Consider the following 22,012-nt stretch of genomic DNA (forward strand, 5'->3'; position numbering starts at 1 on the left):
GAAACAGCATTCATATACATTGAATGGTCAAGCCAGTACTTTATGCTCCAGAGAAGAGACAGGTGCATGTGTAGTCATGGTAATGCTTGGTAATCAACTTCTCGCCTGAACAAGGGCTTAACCTCTGACATTTCAGATATCAGCGCAGCAGCAGACATGCAAATGTTTCCTCTGCTGTTCTCAAGCTTGATGGAAGCCGAGCGAAATGAGCTTTCAGGTATTTTCATACCTGACACAGCACTGAGATACACTGCTGTGCTGCTGTTCTATTGGCCAGGATCATGATGAATTCTAAAAGATAGTTTTGATCTCAGTAAGGCATTTTTCTAGTTAATATAAGATTATTATTATTTGATATCGAAGGTAAAATAATGGCAAAGGGTCTTCTAGCTCCTTGTGGTCAAGTCACTTCAACATCTTTTTACATCTTGCATCAACATTAACAGCAGTTGTGTTAAGTGTAAGCAAGATTTGGAAGTAGTTTGTTTCTTCACTTATGGCATATGCTGTTGACTGAACTGCACCACACACACACACACACACACACACACACACACACACACACACACACACAAATATTGACAAAGGGCCGACTGGGTTTGTCCCAAAGCTTCGACACTCTACACCTGCAAAGGAACAAGCTGAGTCGTCTTATGTTTGCTAGCGGTGCTAAAGGTGATGAGGGATGCATCCGGCAGTTTATTGTTGCTTTGTGTTAAATCCACCATTCTCCCTGAGCTTATGTGTTTTTATTTATTTCAGTTATTTTACAGGTGGGAGGAGTAATCGCAGTTTGTTTGATTTGGAGGAATCCCATTTCACTGTGACAGCTGCCCGCTGGCATGGTTTGGGGCTGTATGCCAGTTCATGCACACCCATCCTTTGACTTGCAGACTGGGATGAGTTATTGCATGAGGAAGTCTTTATGCTCTTGTCAGAATGCATATATTGTCTCCCCCTGTATGACTTGTTCAGTCGATGCCTTTTCGTGTCACTGCGCTCAGTAATCACTTTTATTGCACTCTAGAAATATGAATTACTGGTTAAATCCAATCAGAACTAAACTGTGTTCTGGCCAAATGAACCAGCTGCTGGTGCGGGAGGTTCAGTTCATATCACATGAACATGTGTAATATCTGTCTGAGTGGTTAGTTCATTGCTCACCTTGTGTCGTGACATGGGCAAAATCAAACTGAATTCAAACAACTCACAATGAGAGCTGTTATTTAGTTATGAACATAATAAATATGGATACACACACACTTACTGTAAGCTCAAAAACATCAGTCAAATCAGTCAAAATACTGGAGGGCAAAGACATCTTTGCTTTTCATTTTGGAATATGAACACATTTTTTTACTGTCATTTCAAATCCAGTTCCTTTGCTTTTCCTGTCTCCTTCTGCTTTACAGTTTGATAACAGAGATGTGAGAGGAAAAGAAACCCAGTTGGATGCATTTCAACTCGAAAAGTGCAAAAAGTTGATGAAAACATCAAAAGTAGTAACTTTGCAGAGTCAACTAAGGTGCTTTTATGGTGATGAAGTCTGGATGGGGAAAAGAAAAGCCAGAAAAGAAAAGCCTCCGCCCCCTCGTTGTTGAGCTGGTGGATCATCATGGGATAACAACTGTTGTGTTAGAGCTGTCGCAGCAAACACAACCGGGCCTTCCGGACAGAAACGGTTGCAGGTTTTTGCTTATGAAAGGCAGTTATAACCACAGTCTCACTGTCAGAGGTTTTTATTGCACATTCCCTCCAGAGAACCTGCAGCATTTGACTGTGCTGCACAGTCCTGGTTCTGAAGCAGCCAGGCAGAGCTGTATCTGGGGGAGTAGGTACTGCCGGAGGATTAGCTGAGCTGAGTTCCTGGAGAACCTGCAAGATTAGTTCTGATTTCAGTGGAATCCGACCCGGTAGCACAGATGACAAGCAGTAACAATCTTCTCTCTGATGGTAGGTCATATAGATGCATCAGTGCTAAACTGAGACTTTAACTGAGTTTAAAGGACCAGTTTTCTCATAATAACTCCATAGTAACTCCAAAGTTACACCTTCAAGTCTTTTGCTTTTGAGGATGTATTTTCTATCCAGTTTGTCTCTTGTCCCCTGCAGAATCCTGGCCGGGTTAGACACGCGGCACACACTAACTTACCTTAGAGTTGGTATTTTCTTTGTTTGGCTAATGTGACTCACCAGCAATATTTACGAGCTATACTATTTGTTGATAAAAATGCACAATGTATGCACGCTTTGCTGCCTATAAGATTTTGACCATTTAAACATCGCTTTTCCCTTCTTTTTTCTGTAAGTCACTGCCACCTTTGTATAAATTTGAAATCCAGTGACAGGAAATTGTGCCAGGGAACAAACCAAGTTCTTTTTTTGTACCGATTTAGTTCTCTGCACTGTGAATACATAATTGGCCATCCAGCTGGAATACACAGAGGCAGTTTGTTTACTTCTCCATAACTGTTGTTGTGTGTTCAAAGTATATTTAGCTGACTCCTCTGAATTCCCATGTAACCTGTGCCTTGCATTACCAGAGAAAACATGCAGCTTTTTCACAGTCCCATTCAGTAAACCCTAACTAGTGTTGCACATTGTGTACGTGGTTGCTTTCAGTTAAATGCAGCTTTGTGCATGATCTCCTTGAAGAAGAACAAACAATGACTCTTTGTGTTATTGGAAGTTCTCACAGCTGATGTATTTCTTTAGACGTTCAAAGAACGCTGGCTGCTCTTTGAATAAACAGAACCTACCAAAACTGACGTTACTCATTGTATCATATGGAAGGAAAGAATATATGGTACAATCTGACAAATCTTGGATAAGGAATGCTTACTTTCTCACAAAGGCTGGCTGGAGGAGTCAAGTAGCATGATTGATGAATTGTGTTTGATGTATTCACTGATCACTGGAGTAATCAATGAGTTATAATGATAGAGAAAAAAGGGCTTCTTGTTTTGTTATTTGTGGTGTATTTGAATCACTGTCGACAGTATCAAGTTTGAATAGAAACCGATACTTGGTTGTGTTGTTGCGTTCTAGCTGTAGTTAAAGATCAGTAAAAGTCAGGAAGTCAGAAAAGATGAGCAACAGGCATACCCAAAATCACTTCAGTTAGCAGCTGCACTTTCACTCTGGAACGAGCAGAATCTGAGGCGCTTCAAAGAGAAAGAGTTTGAGCGTGGAGACCTCGGTGTCAGTCCACTCTGCCCTGACCTCTATCCATCCATCTTCTCCCCGCCCCTCCCACGTTGCACATGACTGGGCTGTGCCACCATAGCAACTACTCCACCTCATCGCTTCCTCCCTTCTGTGGACAGAGGAAACCATATCCTCACGTTGAGAACACGCTCAGAACTGAGCTTGACCCGCTGAGCTCGACCTCATCAAACTTAAAGAGAGGCGTGCTTGAAATTGTGGTGTCGTGACAACATGGTGTGGTGTAGCTTTATTCACTTTGTTCACAACCCTCCAATTCTAGATATTTCTACTTGGAAGGAGCTGCCAGGTCCACCCTCACAGGAATATGGGCTCTTCCGGTCAGGTCTGGCTGGTTGGTCGCCACATTTCCTTTTCAGATGTTGATGAATGTAGTCTGTCATATGCCATTAGTGATAAACACTCAGAAAACAACAAATAAAGACAACAATGCAGCGAGATTCATGGGCGCTACAGGCTGCAGCATGCACATGCTCCTCCGTTGCCGTAGCAAAGGTTCAGAATGTATTTGATGATAGTAACAGTGGGTCACCTTTTTGTTGCAGGGTGGGCTACAGAAAGTGTGACTGCCTTGTATGGAGAGATCATTGTTTTACCATGCAACAAAGGAGCTCCGGCGCCAGAGGATCTGATGTTCGTCAAGTGGAAATACGTAAGTAGATGCTGACTCTCAATCCTGTCTGTACCAACTGTCTTTGTGTAAACAGTGCCACAGCTCTTTGTCTTTTTAACATCTTGTGACACGCACACTCAAAAGACCTTCAATGACCAGTCCATACTTTAACACTTCAGTGTGAGCACTGCAAGACAGAATACGTGTGTAGCCCCTCCATGTGCACATGAATGTTAGCTAACGTAAAACTGGAGCTGTGCATGTAATTCTCAGCTCTCGATGTTGTGCAGTGCTAGCTCCCATGCATTGACTCTCGCTCTCACGCCTACATCTATTGGGTGGTGATGTGCGTCTATTTGTGCTGTTACAGTACTGGTACATGGAGCGGCCAAAAAGGACCAAAAAAGACTTGTATTGCAACAATAACTCAAGTCTTGTTGAATATTTGACGTCACTAAACAAGTCCTAATATGATAAAAAAAAGCGGTTCCATATTAAGTTTGCTGAGAAGAGCAAGAGATTCCTGTTCAAAGTATTCCCATGGCCAAATAAAACACTGCATTTGGCTCAAATTATATTGTGACACTTTTTTTACTTTAATAAATAAAATACATATGTTCCTTCAAAATGTTGTACCATGTGAAGTTCTTTTACAAAACACTTTTTTAGAAAGTTTAAAGGAAAGCTACATTTCAATACCAGACTGATGATTTCCTCATATTTGAACCGTCATTAAAAAAGATTTTTGCAGCCAGTAATGTTGGATTTCGGTCAGTCGGCATCTGACATCTTGTACTGCTACAATAACCAGCTGACTGTGTAAACATGACCTTACTGGATGAGGGAGAGCAGGTGGTGAGAAAAGCCAGTGATGCTCATGTAACTTAAGGGAGAAACTACAAGAAATGACTTGAGCCAAGGTTTAATAGCTTATGTCCCTAATAAAACATGTTTTCATATCGAGGATGTTGGGAAAATTAACATAGCACAAAAAGTAAGGACATTAGTGTTTGGTAGATTATTTCTTTGTTGTAACAATGCTTCTTGGCAATACATTTTATACCATTGGAAAGCCTGTTTATTTCCCTTTTAAATGGTGCCACATTTGTAAGGAACATGCATTTGTGGGATGAGCAGCACAGCTGAGTATGTGGGTTGTGCCCATGAAAAATGTGCCAAATCTTCTCTGCCAATGTCAAACAGCTTATTCTGCTGTTGACTCTTGTTTGGTGTTGTTTGATGGATTGGATGATTGAAGTCTAAAGAAACATATTGACAATTTAACAATGTATTCATTTAACAAACAGGAGCCTCAGAACACATTTCCCCACAAAAAATGAACTGCTGTGGCAAGTCAGCCACTGTGGTTGTGTTGGTCACTCTGGCAAGAACAGCTGATCCCACAAGTGTTCAATGGGATTGAGGTCAGGACTGCTGGCAGGCAGAGAAGATTTGGCAAATTTTTCATGGGCGCAACCCACATACTCAGCTCTGCTGCTCATCCCACAAATGCATGTTCCTTACAAATGTGGCACCATTTAAAAGGGAAATAAACAGGCTTTCCAACGGTATAAGATTTATTGCCAAGAAGCATTGTCAAAGAAATAATCTACCAAACACAAATTTCCTTACTTTTTGTGCTATGTTTATATGATTAAACAGTAACAATGATGATCTGTGATGCTGAATCTGCTAATTATTGAAGAGACAATGTGACTTGGTAGTTTCAGCTTTTAATTAAATCACAGTTAGATGTTCTTTGGAGGTCTGCTGATTGACACTAGTTACATGTATGTACATCTCTGTTGGGTGATGTATCCTAAATTGTAATTGAGGAATGAGGAACTGTGATGTTCAGATTTACAAAATCACCGAAGGTGTCTGTCCTCTCTGTCTCTTCAGGAGAATGATGACGACACTGCGGGCGATCTGTTGATCAAACAGGCCCGCAACGACCAAGCCACGGTTCAGGCCACTGACGATTACGCCGAGAGGGTCAGCATCGATGACAAGTTCAGCCTGCTCATCACCAAGGCCTCGCTCAAAGACCAAAAGACCTTCACCTGCATGGTGGTGTCCGGCTCCAACCTCATGGAGTACCCGGTCTCTGTCGCCGTTTACAGTAAGCTCAATATTGACATGAAACACCTAAACAATATCTATCCTACAATTTCATTGATGATTTTATCTGAAGTTAGCTTTTAAGCATGTGTGTCTGCAGTGTTTCTGAAGGTCTTGTTCTTATTGCATTTTTCTCAACATGCACCTTGTTATATAAATGTTCTGGCAATGTTACACGTTGGTCCCATCTGAGGGTTCGATTACTTAACAGTCACGATGGCAGTCTGGTGAAGTCCAACCTGTGACTTTTCACTTACACTCCAACACTGCATGAATCTCAATTGACTGCTGTCAGATGAATGTGAAGACTGCAGCAGTATCACTTATTCATCATCTCCATGAGCTCAAAACTGAAACCCTGCGAATGAGCCGATTTTATGCTGTTAAGGAGATTTTTCTCATGTTAAAATGTCCCAAAAGAAGTGAAAAATATATATAAAAGAAACACTCGAATTGTCACAATATTCATCATAGAGACCTGCATATATATTACATTGATAGATCACATTTTGAAGCATTGTATTGCAGAAATGCATTTACACTTCTGAGTGCTAGAATGGTTACTCTGCAGTTATTCTGCAAAAGGATCTTGTGTACATATTAAGACTTTTTCAAATAAATAGATTCATACAGACTGATCTGATTTTACATTTTGTGAATAATGTCATGTTACAAGCTATTTTGGTGTAATTACCAAGAAGTCACTGATGTAAACAGAAAATCCACAGCACTGACTTATTAACCAAAAACTATTATGTTTTTCAAGTGTATTCAAAGATGCATGGAGGGATATTGAGGCAGTTTTCTTAACAAGCAGCTTGGTTTTAATTGCATTAAATCTCAATGTTGTCTACTGTGTCTGTTGTCTTTTGTTCCTCCCTGTGCATTAGAAAATACAGTTATGGAATTTCAAAGACCGGCCATGTATCACCTGCTAATGGGCTTTGCTAACCCAAGCGGGAAAGGCTCAATAGGCCTTAGAGAGAGAATTAGGTGGTAGTTAACATAGGACAAGTTGAAATTATGTCCTCCAGCTTGATTAATAATAATGCAATAATTTTGCAGCTAAAGTATTTAGATGAACCAGGCTTTCTGCTAGCCATGTGCTGAATGTTGACAGTTATATGTTGTACTCACTGTTCCCCTCAGTACTATAGATACATTTAGAAGTTATTGATAGTATGAAGGACATCCAAACAACTTTATAAAAAACCTCCCTGAGCCCATCTTTGTGATTCCCAAGCATGATTGTCTCCTTTTGTTTGCAGAGAAACCGTCTTCAGTTCAGATTATGGACAAGACTGAAGTACTGCAGAAGGACAAGGCAACAACGGTAAGATTCACTACAGCCTTTACATTTGAATGCTCTGTGCCGTGGAAGTGCGAAGCTGTCCTGAATTCAAGTGTGTAGGCTGTGGTATGTTCGTCATTTGTAGTGTTATGGGCTGACTGTAAATATTGAGTGAAGACCGCTCAGAATGTGACGTGAAAGCCCGTTGAGAGTATTGAATGAGTTGCCATTGTGGTCTGCAGGGACACGCAGGAGTCTGACATGTTGGATAACATGCAGTCCAAGCAGCCTGAGGCCTTCGAGGAAGTCTGGAAGAGTAGTTGATATGAGATTTATGATTCAGCTGCGGTCAGAGCAATGCTGTAGTATAAGATAACTGAACTCTAATTACCTCTAATACTTTTGTTGGACAACCGCTAAACATTTCAGACTATGACAGCACACACAAATGTGTGCTTTAAGAACAACACATATGTTTCTAAATCTTTCTTTCATTCATTGTTAAACACTTACTCTTGCAAGAACTTCTCTCTTTTTTTTGCTGTTTATTTTCATTCCCTGAACACACACACACACACACAAACATACAAACACACACACACACACACACACACACACACACACACACACACACACACTGATACAAGTATCTTTTGGAAAAAAAGAGACAACTTTTGAAAATTAGCACTTTTACAGTGGTCATCTGCCTCCTCTCTCTCTCTAGCAAGCAGTGCACATTTACTCCACCACATATACACATTTATTATGGATCAAGTGAGTGCTGCTGCCTCCATCGGTATTCCCACCTAAGAAATCTGCTGCTGTTGAACAGCTTTGAGCATTTTGTGGTGAGGGGAGAGAGACAAAGAGAGACGCAGGGTAAGAAAAAAAAAGAGTGGAAGAGAGGGATTTCAGTTTTGATAACTTGCAGGAGGGATGATGGAGGGCACGGCTGCTTCATACTCAAGTGGAATTCCAAATTAGAGGAAAGTGTCATGTTGAGTGGTGGAGAATGCAGCAAGCCTAAACGGTCTCAGCCATGGATCAGCCGAGGTTGCATTTTCATTTGATCACAAAAGTCAGCCCGTGTATTTTTTATACAGAAGTAAAATGGGCCATGCTGCTGATTTCAAGAGTCAATGTCAGATGCTATATAGCAGATACTGTACCAGTTTTTGTTTCTGCAGTTTCTCAAGTATTCATTTACAGTCAGGTCATTTTCAGGTAAATAATACCAGTCATGTGTTGTTTCTTTATACCTGGACTACAATTAATCTGTTCAAATGAACAATTTAAAGACCATAACCTTTTCGACTGAGTGGCAACATTTTAATCTTTCCCATTTAGTGTTTATAATAAAGTATATAAACTTTTATTCCATGGTTTTACGGGTACAGCTACCCATAATGTAGCTGTTATGCATGTGTTTATTAATGTACAGTGTCTGTCAACAATTACAATTTCTTTTAAGAAGACATTTTATATTATTACAACTCTTTTACTATGTTGTCAAAGATTATCTTTCACAAATGTTGCTCAAAGGAGGGTTAGTTAATGACAAATATATTTACAATTACATCTTCTTACCGCTACATTATACTGTGTTATAAAACCATTTATTACAGGCTCATATACTGATTGTAAATACTAAACTGAGGGGTTTAAAGTAAAGTGCTAACGATTAGGTTTAAGATGCTATATACAAGATTGGGAGCATTTTGGTTGCCTCTCATCGGGTCTCAACCAGCGGCTCGCAGCTATCGTTAATAGTGAAAACTGCTTGTGTGCATGTGTGTACGTGTGTATCTCTCTTATGTGATATGTGGTAGCTTTGTGGTTTGCCTGCATCAGACACCAGACAGCTTCTCCGTCGTAGTGCTTGTGCCAAGCTATAGAGTGATAGTGACAGAGCGACTGTGAGCGTACGTTTGTGAATGATGTTGTTTTACACTCTCAGATTCACAGACCCACTAAAAAAGAAGCTAACTTTCTTAGTGGGTTAAACTAGGTTGGTAAAGACAGAGTGTGACACATGTTCAGCCATCAGAACCTACCTCTGGCTCCTCGTCCATCCTTCCTGCCTCCTGCCAAGTAGCCGTCCTCACCTGGGAGATTGAGGAATCAGTGAGGGCCGCGACTAGGGGTCAAGCCGGTCCCAGCGCATGCTCTCCTAACCGCCTGTTCGTCCCTCAGGGCCTTCGGCCCGACGTGGGCACTCCTCTAGACTTACCTGCCACCCGGGCATCCAGAGGACCCAGGACATCCTGCGACAGGGCTTCTGGTGGGTCTCGCTCAACGAGGACACCAGGGAATTCATCAACATAAACCTTCCCACCAGGCCCCGGCCGGCCTCCTGCAGCCTCTCCCAGTGCCTCATTGTCCGTGGTCCCACATCTCCCTGTACTTTGTCACCGGACTACCACTATCTGAGGGCCACACCACCATTCTGACAACAGATTTAGTGAGCTGGCCCATTTTATTCCTCTACCCAAACTCACATCTGCTAAGGAGACGGCAGAACTCATCTCCCTGCATATCTTCCGCCTGCATGGGATTCCAGTCGACGTTGTCTCTGACCGAGGTCCTCAGTTCACCTCCATCTTCTGGAGGGAATTATGCGTTCTGCTGGGGGCCACCGTCAGTCTGTCCTTGGGGTTTCACCCCCAATCCAATGGTCAGACGGAGAGGAAGAATCAGGAGATGGAAAAACCCCTCCGCTGCATGGTCTCCCAGAATCCTGCCTCCTGGTCCCGCCAGTTGATGTGGAGGTAGTATGCTCATAACACCCTGACCAGCTCCGCCACAGGCTTGTCACCTTTCCAGTGTGCTTATGGGTTCCAACCACCTCTGTTCCCCGCGTTGGAGAAGGAAGTTTCTCCAGTCACACACATTCACTGCCAGATTGTTCTCCGCTTTCGTGCAAGACCTTCCAGCGTATACCCTTGGACTGATTCCCCGTTACCGACCCTGCCTGTTTTGGACTACCCCGCCTTGCCTCTGCCCTGGTAATTCACTCAGCCTTCTGCTCCCGACCACGAGATCCTGCCGCCTTTTCCCTGTGATACCTGTTGTGTGTCCAGAGGAAAACAAAGCCTTGATTCAAACTATCCCTGGTGTCTGTCGTACTGCTCCTGAGTCCTTACCACACCCGTTACAACAATGGCCAAGAGATTGCATTTTGTTGAAATAAAGAATGCCCAAAAATCAGTCCCTACAGTGAGAGGGGAGCGAGGACACTCTCTTCCCTAGGATATTTGCTGTAGATATTGGTGTCCCACCAGTTAGCCTGAGCGAGAGCACTCTGCCACTGTGGAAACAGACCAAAAAACAGTCCTTACGGTGAGAGGGGAGTGAGGACACTGCCAACTGCGACAGCCGTAATGCGTAAAAAGCGTCAATAGACACAACATCAATGTTGATTTAGTATAACTAGCATCTCACCAAGTTAGCCTGAGCGAGGACACTCTGGTAACTGTGATAGTCGTAATGCTACAAAGTCGATGGACACAGTCCCAGTATCAGCTTTGTCTAGCTAGCTTCCCACTGAGTTAGCCTGAGCGAGGACGCTCTGTTTACTGTGACAGCCGTAAGGTTACAAAGTCGATGGACTTTGTACTGTTTGACTGTTGAATTTCCTGAAAGAAGACTCAGAGACATACTCACGTACAGGCCGTAGTACAGGATAGGGAGAAGGAATGTTCTTATGACTCACTCATCGGCGGGTTCACACGCAGCGTATCTCTGCTACCGTTGCTGAACTTCAATCCTGAAGATGCAGCAATGAGATAGTGAGACAGCGTGCTTAAGAACACAAAAACAAATTCATTCCTAAATGAGAAAGTTGTTTGTCTTTCCTGGTCTCCACTGTCCAAACTGACAGTGGAAGAAACCAGATTAAATCAAATGACACTTTCAAGTATTCTTGTATCTGATTCTTAACATGTTCAATTCAATAGCAATAGCAATAATAATAACAACAATAATAACAATAGCAATAAAACCGTCTAGTGAGTAAGTGTGTGCAGACTTTATTTTCTCATTTTGCTCAGGTGGGAACATGTGTTGCGGCGGATGCAAACCCTGCAGCTACGATCACATGGAAAAAGAATGGAAAGCCCTTGGTAGCCGATGGGAAAGGTAACGATGACGCACAAAGAAACTTCCCAACAGTCCCACTAGATGCTGTCATACGGAGATCAGGGGGATCTCTGTATGGGTGTTCTTGTACAGTGACAGGAGAGTGAAAATGAAATCATAGTATTTAAGACAATAGAAATATGTAATTCACTTTTGTTTACTTGTCACTGAAGAATGCAATAATATGATACAGCATCTGGTTTACATTTGTATTGGACTAATTCTTGGATCAGACAGTAACAGATGGAGTAAACATTATGTGAACGTTTGGCGAGTGCCTGAAAGTAAAAACAATCATAGAAGTGTTCCTAAAAGGTAACTTCAACACTTTTCTGTGATTGCTAACTTTAAATCATCTGCACTGGTTTGATACAACAAATCTGGTTTTGCTGCCAAAGAAGGCTGTTTGCCAACATTGTTGTCTGAACGCTATGCTTACAGCATTCAGCCAATCACTATATGCTGTGTGTTTGTCATCTGACGTTCCCTCCCTTCCTCTGCAGCCGTTGTGATCAACCCAAGCATGACGGTGGATCCAGCCACAGGCCTGTCCACCACCTCGTCCACCCTCCAGTATGCTGCTTCGAAGGAGGACGCTGTCTCAGTCTTCGCCTGTGTGTCTTCACATAAGCTGAGCAGTCAGGAGACAGAGCTGGAGCCCTTTCCCGTTCACTGTAAGTGGAAAGCAGCACCGCCACCAGAGTGTAATACAGCTCCATAGCTGTAATACACCCTGTGCCTGTTCTACCTTCCGACATGCAAAAAGTTGTCAAGAGGATTCAGTGTTTTATCTGTGGTAGAGTGATACTTGTTTAATGATCTGACAATAGGGGGATGTTTATTAAGGCTTTACAGGACTTTTAGCTGGGTTTGTCTATATGTAATAAAGGACTGCACCACGGTTCTGTGCAATTGAAATGGAAGAGAAGCAGCACCACTACACTGGAGGGAATGACGATTTATACCAACAGTCACTACAGACAGACACACACATTCACATACACACAGAAATACCAATGAAAAGATGTATTTATGGAAGTTGGCCTGTTATATTAAAAAAAATATTAACTGCAACAATCAAGTCAAATGAGTTTTAACCAAAAGAATTCCCACATTGACCCATGAAATATAAGTAATATTTCCTCCCATAAGCCTTTAGCCTTTCTCGTGCAGGATGAGGACAAGCTTGCAGTTCCAAACTGTTTCTTCAACCAATATTACAAGTTCAGTAAAAGATAAACACTTCCGTTCCTCCTTAATGTATTATTTGTTGAGTGGCTACAACCATCCTATTAAAAGCAGCCTATCAAGTTGTGGCCATGAATGTTAGCATGCTCTTGAGGAAGACAATGACGATTCAAGCACACTCCCTAGGTACATCCCAAGTCTCTTAATTGCATCCCCGTTTCCCTCACTTGGCTCCTTTCCTTGCGTCTTAGTCCCTCCCGACTGGAGAGACGCAAGGAAACTATGCGAGGAGAGAGGAAACAAGGAAATATGTTTTAAGAGACATGAGACGTCCTTTCCTCAGTTGCGTCACGTGAAGCGACGTCTGTTTCTGATGACGGACAGCTGGATCAGCTGTCAGTCGGCTTTAACAGCTGGAGAGACTTTTGAGAAGTTTGTGTCTGTTCACATGATCACTGTACTTAATAATAGTAACTAATAACTAATAAAGACACACAGTGAAACACCTCTACATGACTGTAGAGGTGTTTCTCTCTGTTAACAAACTGCGTCTGTGTTCTGTTTATAAACTCAGGATCGATTTCTACCGGCGGACTGCGATCGTCTTATTTATGAATTATTTGCGTCTGTACTTTATAGAAAAGGGACATAAGAAGAAAAGTGCCATGTGCCTTGTTTGGCGTGTGGGTGACTTTTCTTTTCACCACATGTCAAATGGTTGTGGCCAGTGTTAGCTTGAGATAGTTGTTGGTTGAGAACATGGAGGTGTGTAGGATTGAACAACTTGTTGTGGGAGGCGGTTTATCACAAGGCTCTGGAAGCTGCACATAATGGCAATGCAGTGAACAATGTGCTGACTGAACCTTCGTTGGCTAAAGGATTTTTCAGGATTTCAAGGTTTGGGGATTTCAAGGCAGTGCACATGTTATGCTCAGGAGCACATCCCTGAACTTTTGAAGAGCAGATGGAGTGGGAAGCTCTGATCAATAAATGAAAGGATGGATCTTGGAATGCCTTGACAATAGCAAGTTCATGGGGGAATTTCCAATTTGTAAGCTACTGAGGCGACTGTTTTTTCCCCGTTTAGTCCTGTGTAAGTAGGGTGGTCTCATAGACTGTATATATGAAGTGGATGTAGTAGGTAGTGGACATAGTCATTGTGACATCACCCATGGTTTGATGACATTTTATCATAGACTTCTATGTAACCAGAGAGGTCTCCCCCTGCTGGCTATAAGAAAGAATGCAAGTTTAAGGCATTTATGCATAGGCCTTACTGTTCAGAACCTGGGTGGTCTCCACACTTGGCTGATCAGAGGAATAAGAGGGTCACCTTTGAAATGTGACGGAAGATTATTTGATTGTTGTATGTATCTGTGCTGCTTGAAGGTTGAATTGATCCAGTGTGAAAGTGATTTTTTTATTGTCTGTGAAGCTTTGATACGCATGCTTCTTCTCTTTTCCCTCAATTGCCCTCTGAACCCCTCAGATCCATCAGAGAAGGTGAGCCTCCAAATAATGTCCAAGGGACCCATTGTAGAAGGAGATAACATGACGCTGAAGTGTCACGCTGATGGCAACCCTCCACCCAGCTCCTTTTACTTCCACATCAAGGTCAGTCGGAGTTCAAACTTCAAGAATTTGGTGATGATGGTTCAATTTCTAGTGTTGTACTTGCTATAGTTGTTTTAAAAAACCCTATAAGCCTCCGATTTTACTTAGGTAAGAGTAATTCATTTCAAAGTGAAGTGGATCTCTACAAGAAATGCCCCCTGTCTTCCTCCTGTCTTCTGTCTTCCTTTCTTTCTCATTTCCTGATATTATAGCAGAATGACATAAGCTAACAGTGCCTCTCTCCCCTCCCTCCTCCTGCTCTTCTCTCTCCACCAGGGCCAGAAAATGCTGGTGGAAAATTCGGACACCTACACTTTGGCCGCCATCAGCAGAGAGGCCGGGGGTGAATACAAATGCTCCCTGGTTGATAACGAGAAAATGGACGCCTCCCAAAGTATCGTCGTTAGCTGTGAGTACTCGTGATATATGCAGAGCTTAGCATATTGTACCACAATAAGGGGGTGGCAAGACAAAAACCTCCAACAGTCGTCCTCGCTTTGGCTTTGCCACAGCTGCTCCTCCAATGCTCCCCCACACTCTTAAACTTGTATTACAATCATGTACATAAATTAAATTTGATTAAACAACTCGCTCTTCCCACTGAGCCATAGCGGCCCCTCCTTGATTAAAATGTATTTCCTTCCTATAAATAACAAGGCCCTCTTATTCATTGTAGATAGTCATGGTAGCAGGGTAATGGTAATCAAATTTAGCCCAGCCTGGCAGGGAGGCAGATCAGTGAGTGCCAGGCTGGAAGGAGGAGAACTCATTTGAAATTTCTGACATAGAGTGAGCAAAAGTGTTTGGGAGGGCGAGGAGCTCAGGCAACTGAAAAGCTGTTTTAACCTCCAACCATCCACCAGCACTTGTTTAAGACTCTCTGTGTGTGTGTATGTGTGTGTGTGTGTGTGTGTCTTAAGGGAACGTGCCCTCGCAACATAAATGTCCTCTGGCAGCTAGCAGCTAAACATTTACCACCTCTTAGTATCAGATGATTTTTACCCTTTTCCCCCCAAAACAGCAACTCTTGCATTCAAATACATATGCTAGTTTTCATAACAATACCCATATATTCTGTAGTTTAAAATCAGCTTCTTCTACATTCACAGAAAGAAGAAAAGCAAGTTGACTTAAACCGCACAGGTTGAGTGATATGTACGTTTTACTTTAAACACGTATTTAGCCAGGTATCCCTGCAGAATTATGTCAACAGAAACTTAAAATATTGCAGAAGATACACCATGCTGGCATTATTCTATATTTGTGTTATTGTCAACAAATGTGTTTGTCTCTCCAAACTGTCAGATTTCCCTACTCCATCTGTGTTTCTCAGCTCCAAGCCAATTGGTTCTTACTGAAGGCTTGAATCTTAAAAAAGTGCTCACAATTATTTACTTTCATTGTGTTTAAAAAGACTACCATAGTCACCATAGCTTTTAGCAAACGTTACTCACGTTTACCGCTTGGGGGACTATTTTCTGAGGCGGATGAATCCACATTTAGTGATCTGAATTGTGTATTTGGGGCAGCAGGACAGTGTTTGTGAGATTGAGTCAAAAATAAACGACAGTGTGTGTTCATGGTGATAAAGGAACATGTCAACAGTGTGGCTCACTGATGTGTTTTTAATACATTTTGGACAATGGAGCTTTATTGCACAGAGGAATGAGATATATCAAGCTTTGATAGTAGATACATTGATTGTTGGTTTGGATGTGCACATGGACATTTTTGACAAATATATTTATTAAGATATATAACATCCCCAGCTTGGTTAGCACTTACTCTCAAATAAATTCAGGAGGTGTCCTTGAACAGCCATGTGTTTTATTTTAACCATACTTAAGTTATGTACAATTGACCTATATTCAGTTTGATCTAGATCAGGTTAAACTAGGTTCCTGTGTGATCTGGATCATGTTAAACCAGGTTCCTGTGTGATCTGGATCATGTTAAACCAGGTTCCTGTGTGATCTGGATCATGTTAAACCAGGTTCCTGTGTGATCTGGATCAGGTTAAACCAGGTTCCTGTGTGATCTGGAGCGTGTTAAACCAGGTTCCTGTGTGATCTGGATCATGTTAAACCAGGTTCCTGTGTGATCTGGATCAGGTTAAACCAGGTTCCTGTGTGATCTGGATCAGGTTAAACCAGGTTCCTGTGTGATCTGGAGCGTGTTAAACCAGGTTCCTGTGTGATCTGGATCATGTTAAACCAGGTTCCTGTGTGATCTGGATCAGGTTAAACCAGGTTCCTGTGTGATCTGGATCATGTTAAACCAGGTTCCTGTGTGATCTGGATCATGTTAAACCAGGTTCTTGTGTGATCTGGATCATGTTAAACCAGGTTCCTGTGTGGTCTGGATCAGGTCAAACCAGGTTCCTGTGTGATCTGGATCAGGTTAAACCAGGTTCTTGTGTGATCCGGATCAGGTTAAACCAGGTTTCTGTGTGATCTGGATCGTGTTAAACCAGGTTCTTGTGTGGTCCGGATCAGGTTAAACCAGGTTCCTGTGTGATCTGGATCAGGTTAAACCAAGTTCTTGTGTGATCCGGATCAGGTTAAACCAGGTTTCTGTGTGATCTGGATCAGGTTAAACTAGGTTCCTGTGTGATCTGGATCAGGTTAAACCAGGTTCTTGTGTGGTCCGGATCAGGTTAAACCAGGTTCCTGTGTGATCTGGATCAGGTTAAACCAGGTTCCTGTGTGATCTGGATCAGGTTAAACCAGGTTTCTGTGTGATCTGGATCAGGTTAAACCAGGTTCCTGTGTGATCTGGAGCGTGTTAAACCAGGTTCCTGTGTGATCTGGAACCAGGTTCTTGTGTGATCTGGATCATGTTAAACCAGGTTCCTGTGTGATCTGGATCAGGTTAAACCAGGTTTCTGTGTGATCTGGATCAGGTTAAACCAGGTTCTTGTGTGATCCGGATCAGGTTAAACCAGGTTTCTGTGTGATCTGGATCAGGTTAAACCAGGTTCCTGTGTGATCTGGATCAGGTTAAACCAGGTTCCTGTGTGATCTGGATCATGTTAAACCAGGTTCCTGTGTGATCTGGATCAGGTTAAACCAGGTTCCTGTGTGATCTGGATCATGTTAAACCAGGTTCCTGTGTGATCTGGATCATGTTAAACCAGGTTCTTGTGTGATCTGGATCATGTTAAACCAGGTTCCTGTGTGATCTGGATCATGTTAAACCAGGTTCCTGTGTGGTCTGGATCAGGTCAAACCAGGTTCCTGTGTGATCTGGATCGTGTTAAACCAGGTTCTTGTGTGGTCCGGATCAGGTTAAACCAGGTTCCTGTGTGATCTGGATCAGGTTAAACCAGGTTCTTGTGTGATCCGGATCAGGTTAAACCAGGTTTCTGTGTGATCTGGATCAGGTTAAACCAGGTTCTTGTGTGGTCCGGATCAGGTTAAACCAGGTTCCTGTGTGATCTGGATCAGGTTAAACCAGGTTTCTGTGTGATCTGGATCAGGTTAAACCAGGTTCCTGTGTGATCTGGAGCGTGTTAAACCAGGTTCCTGTGTGATCTGGAACCAGGTTCTTGTGTGATCTGGATCATGTTAAACCAGGTTCCTGTGTGATCTGGATCAGGTTAAACCAGGTTTCTGTGTGATCTGGATCAGGTTAAACCAGGTTCTTGTGTGATCCGGATCAGGTTAAACCAGGTTTCTGTGTGATCTGGATCAGGTTAAACCAGGTTTCTGTGTGATCTGGATCAGGTTAAACCAGGTTCTTGTGTGATCCGGATCAGGTTAAACCAGGTTCTTGTGTGATCCGGATCAGGTTAAACCAGGTTTCTGTGTGATCTGGATCAGGTTAAACCAGGTTCTTGTGTGATCCGGATCAGGTTAAACCAGGTTCTTGTGTGGTCCGGATCAGGTTAAACCAGGTTCCTGTGTGATCTGGATCAGGTTAAACCAGGTTTCTGTGTGATCTGGATCAGGTTAAACCAGGTTCTTGTGTGATCCGGATCAGGTTAAACCAGGTTCTTGTGTGGTCCGGATCAGGTTAAACCAGGTTCTTGTGTGATCTGGATCATGTTAAACCAGGTTCCGGTGTGATCAGGATCAGGTTAAACCAGGTTCCTGTGTGATCTGGATCATGTTAAACCAGGTTTCTGTGTGATCTGGATCAGGTTAATCCAGGTTCCCATGTGATCTGGATCATGTTAAACCAGGTTCCTGTGTGATCTGGGTCATGTTAAACCAGGTTTCTGTGTGATCTGGATCACGTTAATCCAGGTTCCCATGTGATCTGGATCATGTTAAACCAGGTTCCTGTGTGATCTGGGTCATGTTAAACCAGGTTCCTGTGTGATCTGGATCATGTTAAACCAGGTTCCTGTGTGATCTGGGTCATGTTAAACCAGGTTCCTGTGTGATCTGGATCATGTTAAACCAGGTTCCTGTGTGATCTGGGTCATGTTAAACCAGGTTCCTGTGTGATCTGGGTCATGTTAAACCAGGTTCCTGTGTGATCTGGGTCATGTTAAACCAGGTTCCTGTGTGATCTGGGTCATGTTAAACCAGGTTCCTGTGTGATCTGGGTCATGTTAAACCAGGTTCCTGTGTGATCTGGATCATGTTAAACCAGGTTCCTGTGTGATCTGGGTCATGTTAAACCAGGTTCCTGTGTGATCTGGGTCATGTTAAACCAGGTTCCTGTGTGATCTGGGTCATGTTAAACCAGGTTCCTGTGTGATCTGGATCATGTTAAACCAGGTTCCTGTGTGATCTGGGTCATGTTAAACCAGGTTCCTGTGTGATCTGGATCATGTTAAACCAGGTTCCTGTGTGATCTGGGTCATGTTAAACCAGGTTCCTGTGTGATCTGGATCATGTTAAACCAGGTTCCTGTGTGGTCCGGATCAGGTTAAACCAGGTTCCTGTGTGACAGGGATCAGCGAAATAAATGTAGTTTTGATGTATTCGATTTTGGTAAACTGTGTTTTTGGCAGATGTGTGTAAAAAACAACCTTATGCTTCTTCAGAAACTAGACCTAAAGCTGAACTCTCAGCAGCAGATCTGGTCTGAAAGTAGACCTTGTGACATTAGCCTGCCATAAGAGGCAGCTAACCAATAGGACTCAACACAGCCATCCTCTTCCTGTCTTGTTTTCTCAGACATGGACCTGAGTCTGACTCCCTCTGGAAAGATTGTGAAGGCCGTAGGGGACACCTTGTCCGTGACGATGGAGAAGAGCGCCTCGGGTGACGCGAAAGTTTCATGGACAAAGGTAATGGTGCCAGAGTTTGGGAGATGGGAGAGAAGTGATGCAAAGCTGGTAAATGAGGAGCTGGATGGTTGTGTAAATCCATTTATTCTACACTGTTTCTGAAACAGAGTTCATCCTAAACACATAACACTGCATTTAGAGAAGGGCTGATAGATTTTGGAGCCGATCACAATTGTTTTCCTGCAGTACTTGTGCCGCGTTTTGTGGGTATGGAAAGCCGAAAGTACCATTAAACGCCTCTTTTCATAAGCTTTATATCAAAAATACACTTTTTACGCCGCTCTACAGATGGACTTTTTAGACATTGCTTTATATGCCGTTTAAAAGCAGTCAAAAATGCCATTTTATTTATATATATATATATATATTATGATAATGAGTCCCTCCTTCTGTTTTGCATAGCGGGCAAGCCCAAAGTAGCCAATGAATCAAGAGTAAAGCCAGACCAAAGCAGTGCAAGTTCTGCAAGTTTTGCCATTGTTAGGATGTGATGTTTAGAATAGTCATAGACATTAGACCCTAGGTATTTCATTTCAGTTTAACATGGACATAGTACACAAATTGTATTTACACTGTATTTACATTTGAAAAATAGGAATTGTTAAGACACGCTAATATTTAATACATCCATTAAAACATAAAGAAAACGTTACTAGAGTAAAAAACGTTAGAATAGTAAAAGTCACTACTATTATATGAACAAGTACAAGAACAAGTACAAGAACAGTGTACAGTTAGATTATTACAATCAAAAGATTGTAACTTGCTGCAATATCAGGCAAATTGCAATTTATTTCTTTGAAAACTGCAATTTACAAAGACATCACAGATCACATCCTAGCAATGACAGATACTTGCAGCACTTGCACTGCTTTGGTCTGGCTTTACTCTTCACCGATTGCTTACAGAAACGTTGGGCTTACTGGCTCTGCAAAACAGAAGTCCATATGTAGAGCGGCGTAGAAAGCTGCACTTTTCCAAGGGGCATTTCTGGGGATGTACAGAGTACAGATGTAAGTGTTCTTAACAGGAAACTATTGTACAAAGGCTCATCTAAAAGCAAAAGCCGAGTAGCAGTATTAGTAGTCAATTAAGTCTATCTTAAAATACGACAAGAAAAAGCTGTTGATGAAATATTTGCTTTATTTTGACCGTATTTCCACTGAAATAAAAATTCATGTGACTCTGAACAGGAGAAGTGGGTACAGGAGATAGATGAAATGAATAGATGGAACTGACTTGTGTTCATATATTTGCAGGCTGTACTTGGTCGGCCGGATAAGTGAAAATGACAGTTGCAGATGTTTTGTTTTGTTTTCAGAATGGAAAGGCAATGAAGGAGCCGGTGTTTAGCAGGTTGACCTATGCTGATGCAGGACTCTACGTATGTGAGGTTTCCATGACTGGCCTCACGCGACATCAGAGCTTTGAACTGGTCGTAGAAGGTGAGTGAGAGTGTGTGTGTCATAGTCACACTGGTTTCCTCGGCTGGCTAAAATGAATGGAACATTAGTCGCACCATCTTCTTTTCTTGTTGTTGAAAAAGGCCACGGAGGCCTGCTTTCTCCTGTTTTCACATGTTTTTTTCTGGAAAATGCTGGGGGTCATAACATGTTGTTATGTATTGCATCAGGAAAGCCTGTGATCACCAGTCTAACCAAACACCGCGCTGATGATGCCAATTACAAGGTTTTGACCTGCGAGGCTGAGGGAGTACCAGAACCCAACTTCCAATGGAGCGTCAATAGTACAGATGTAAGTGTGTGTGTGTGTTTAGTTTCTTCAGTGGAGAAAAAAGCAGCAGCATCTTGTAATGGGATCACAATAGCCTCCATGCCAAATCGGGCCTGCAGTGTTAATGTAATGTCCCCTTCCCCACATCTTACCCCCTAATTCCAGCCCCCTGCCCCCCACACCCATCTTTAAACTTCATTTTGATCTCAACTACACACCTGTAAAGTTCCGTGACTTCATCTTCATGAAGTCACGAAGACACGTAGTCTGTCCACAGACTAATAAACAGTTGGCAACGTACTCCAAACTTCCTCTGTGGTTGTTCCCATATTTTGCCATGACGACTCACAAGGTGAGCACAACACCAGCATCGCTGTTGATAACAGCAAACAGTGCAGTGTTCTTTGAGGATCCTGTCCCTAAAGAGAGCTCCTGTTGAGGTTTCCCTCTTTTCCACCGTTGCTCCCTCAGTGTTGTTTCATTGAGGCTGTTAGTGCAGAATTGTTTTAGCAGCCGCTATGGATTGTAACTCGAGAGCTTCTCTGACAGGCAGCAGCTGGAGCCATAATGCATCAGTTGCAGTTGAGTGAGAATAACTCGCTGAGACAACCTCTCTTCACCGTGTGGGTTCAGCCTCAGAACGTGATTCACTCTAATAAATATCGTACTTATCGAGATGTTCTAGTCAGGCCTCATCATGAGCAGGTAACGCTCTAACAACGAGGCAACATGTCTCTGTTGGTTCAGGTTTGTTGGCAAGGAAGTGTTTCCCTCTCCATTCAGAATAGGTTTGCAGCTTGGCTTCACTGCTATCCAGTCTTGCATTTGCCGTATTTTCCTCCCAGTC

At 42.6% G+C, this 22,012-nt stretch overlaps 1 protein-coding gene across 1 annotated transcript in view; it reads left to right on the forward strand.

The window, feature by feature from the left end:
- alcama (activated leukocyte cell adhesion molecule a) overlaps positions 1-22,012 on the forward strand; it is a 71,046-nt gene that overhangs the window by 38,519 nt on the left and 10,515 nt on the right. The window contains exons 2-11 of the mRNA XM_079172414.1: positions 3,771-3,877; positions 5,741-5,960; positions 7,228-7,292; positions 11,300-11,387; positions 11,891-12,061; positions 14,065-14,189; positions 14,466-14,598; positions 19,319-19,431; positions 20,753-20,876; positions 21,065-21,186. Of these exons, the coding sequence (XP_079028540.1) occupies positions 3,771-3,877; positions 5,741-5,960; positions 7,228-7,292; positions 11,300-11,387; positions 11,891-12,061; positions 14,065-14,189; positions 14,466-14,598; positions 19,319-19,431; positions 20,753-20,876; positions 21,065-21,186 (1,268 nt within the window). The remainder of the gene's footprint in view (positions 1-3,770; positions 3,878-5,740; positions 5,961-7,227; positions 7,293-11,299; positions 11,388-11,890; positions 12,062-14,064; positions 14,190-14,465; positions 14,599-19,318; positions 19,432-20,752; positions 20,877-21,064; positions 21,187-22,012) is intronic.

This window comes from Pholis gunnellus, assembly GCF_910591455.1.
Source record: "Pholis gunnellus genome assembly, chromosome: 13".
In the NCBI taxonomy this organism is placed as follows: domain Eukaryota; kingdom Metazoa; phylum Chordata; class Actinopteri; order Perciformes; family Pholidae; genus Pholis; species Pholis gunnellus.